Source organism: Tuber melanosporum (assembly GCF_000151645.1).
Source record: "Tuber melanosporum whole genome shotgun sequence assembly, scaffold_40, strain Mel28".
NCBI lineage: Eukaryota > Fungi > Ascomycota > Pezizomycetes > Pezizales > Tuberaceae > Tuber > Tuber melanosporum.
In genome coordinates this window covers 106,222-108,231 of record NW_003299085.1, presented here as the reverse complement: position 1 = coordinate 108,231, position 2,010 = coordinate 106,222, and the positions used below count along the sequence as shown (strand labels likewise).

The following is a 2,010-nucleotide window of genomic DNA, read 5'->3' as shown; positions in this document are numbered from 1 at the left end:
CGTGGTGCTCCGATCATGGAAATGCACAAACTTCATTAGATTCCACTATCAACAGTTAATTTTAGTAATATGTTAGGAAACCTATTCTTCCTGCTCGGTTTCCCTTATCCTAATAGCATATTGTTATCCCGTTGGGTGTGCGAACCAGTAAAATCCATTGCCCGGAACGGCAAACCACACAAAGCTACCAAATAGCTGTTATTGGCAGCTACTCCAGTAGATTGGACTCTCACGCCATAACTGACCCAGCACATCGAGAGCTGCTGAATTCTTAATGAATCACAGATCCAACCATTCCACACCGGGCTTACCGTGCATGCCAACGAATTCTACTGTTTCACATGCACACTGTGCAAGGGATAGGATGAAAGTTTTATGGGAACCCACTTTTCTAGAAACCTCACTTGATCCCATTTCAAGGTCTATCCAATTCACCCAGCACTTTCTAGGTGGCCTTTCTTTAGTTATGGACGAAAGTGCCCAATTTTTCTACCTCAAATTCCTCCCTCTCTATGAGATTGAAAAGCCATACCACAACTTCACCGATGGCGCAAGCAATATAACAACCGAAAAGCGACCACTGCAACCGGTTTTAGATATCCGTGGCAGAGAGCGGGAATTCACACTCGCTATCCATGGATTCGAATACCGAACACGAGCTCTACCGGTCGTCAACTGGAAAGATGAAGAGGAAATCAAGAAAACATATGTTGATGACCTGAAAGTGTTCGTGCATGAGTTGGTCCCTGAGACTGTGCAGAGGTGTGAGATGTTCGATTTCAGGGTGAGGCCGGGGTGCCAATGGGGATTGAAATTTAAAGCTGATAGCGACAGCTACGGAGCGTCGAGGCAATTCAAAGCAAGATCCCTATTCACCCCGGCTTGTGCGGAACTTACAAGCTGTCGCCCGCGCTGTTAGTTCACATTGGTGAGTCCCTCCTTATGTCGGGCAAATGGGGGGGGGGGGGATGGGATTACATGCATGTGGCAGATCAAACACCTGAGGGAGTTCTGGAATGGCTGAAACGGGAACTCGGTCGAGAGGAGACGGCCGAAATAGTGAAAAAGTACCGGGTGCGTGTGATAAAGTACGCTTCACTCCAATCGAGACCCTGTTCTATATGTCCTGCTCTGACTGTGGATACCTCAAGCATTTGGCGTCCACTCGTCGACGTTGTGGAAGATAACCCCTTGGCCATGTGCGATGCGCGAACGGTCAAAGCCTCGGACCTTGTCAGCTCAGTTCATGTCAGTAGCGATTACACCCGCAGGAATTATATCGTGAAGTATAGCCCGGACTTCAAGTTCTACTATCTCTCCAAAATGATGAAGGAAGAGGTATGTGCGTTCATGGTGTTTGATTCCTGCGGGGTCGGGGAAGAGCGGATAAGTAAGTTCAAACTACTTTAGGTTAGCTGGCTAGCTGGCCCATTGCGAGCACGCCTGACGCTAGACCAGGGACTCCCCCACACTCGGCTTTTTGGCACAGTGAGAAGTGGAGGTCGGATAAATATCCAAGAGAAAGTATTGAAGTGCGTATGCTCGTGCTATCAGCGCTTTAACTGAGGCAGTAGAAATTGTGGATACACTATTGCTCAATTTCTCTACTGGTGAAGGATGTGTGAATGACCATGGCCGTATCTCGGTTGATACACTCTAAAAGTTTATATCAATATACAATTTGAGATGTTAGTCTATGTGCCAAGCTTATTTATTTCACAATTTCATACTTTGATAACCAGGAAAATACCGTATAATCTCAAATAATCGAACCGTGTGCTCTGGAGTCGAGAATTCCATGCTTTGGAAAAGGAGCAAAGAATACGGCAAAAAAAGAGCCGCTCAGGTCCCCTAGGAGACACAAAAAAACAAAAAAACATGGGACCTTACCAGAGGGGGCAACTCCAACGACATAGCACACGATTCGATTGTTTGAGGTTATATACGGTAAAAGGTTTGGAAATATCGTAGAGAAAGCGCAACAGAAATCCATTCCTTTACACCCATAAT

General features: G+C 46.2%; 1 protein-coding gene; it reads left to right on the top strand.

Annotated features, from left to right (window-relative positions):
- Positions 1-466: 466 nt before the first annotated feature.
- GSTUM_00007927001 (uncharacterized protein) lies at positions 467-1,680 on the top strand (the record flags this gene model as incomplete). XM_002839737.2 has 4 exons in its annotated part: positions 467-784; positions 829-1,088; positions 1,152-1,390; positions 1,459-1,680. 4 exons carry the CDS (start codon positions 467-469, stop codon positions 1,560-1,562), a joined length of 921 nt encoding a protein of 306 aa, XP_002839783.1. The 3' UTR covers positions 1,563-1,680.
- Positions 1,681-2,010: the final 330 nt, after the last annotated feature.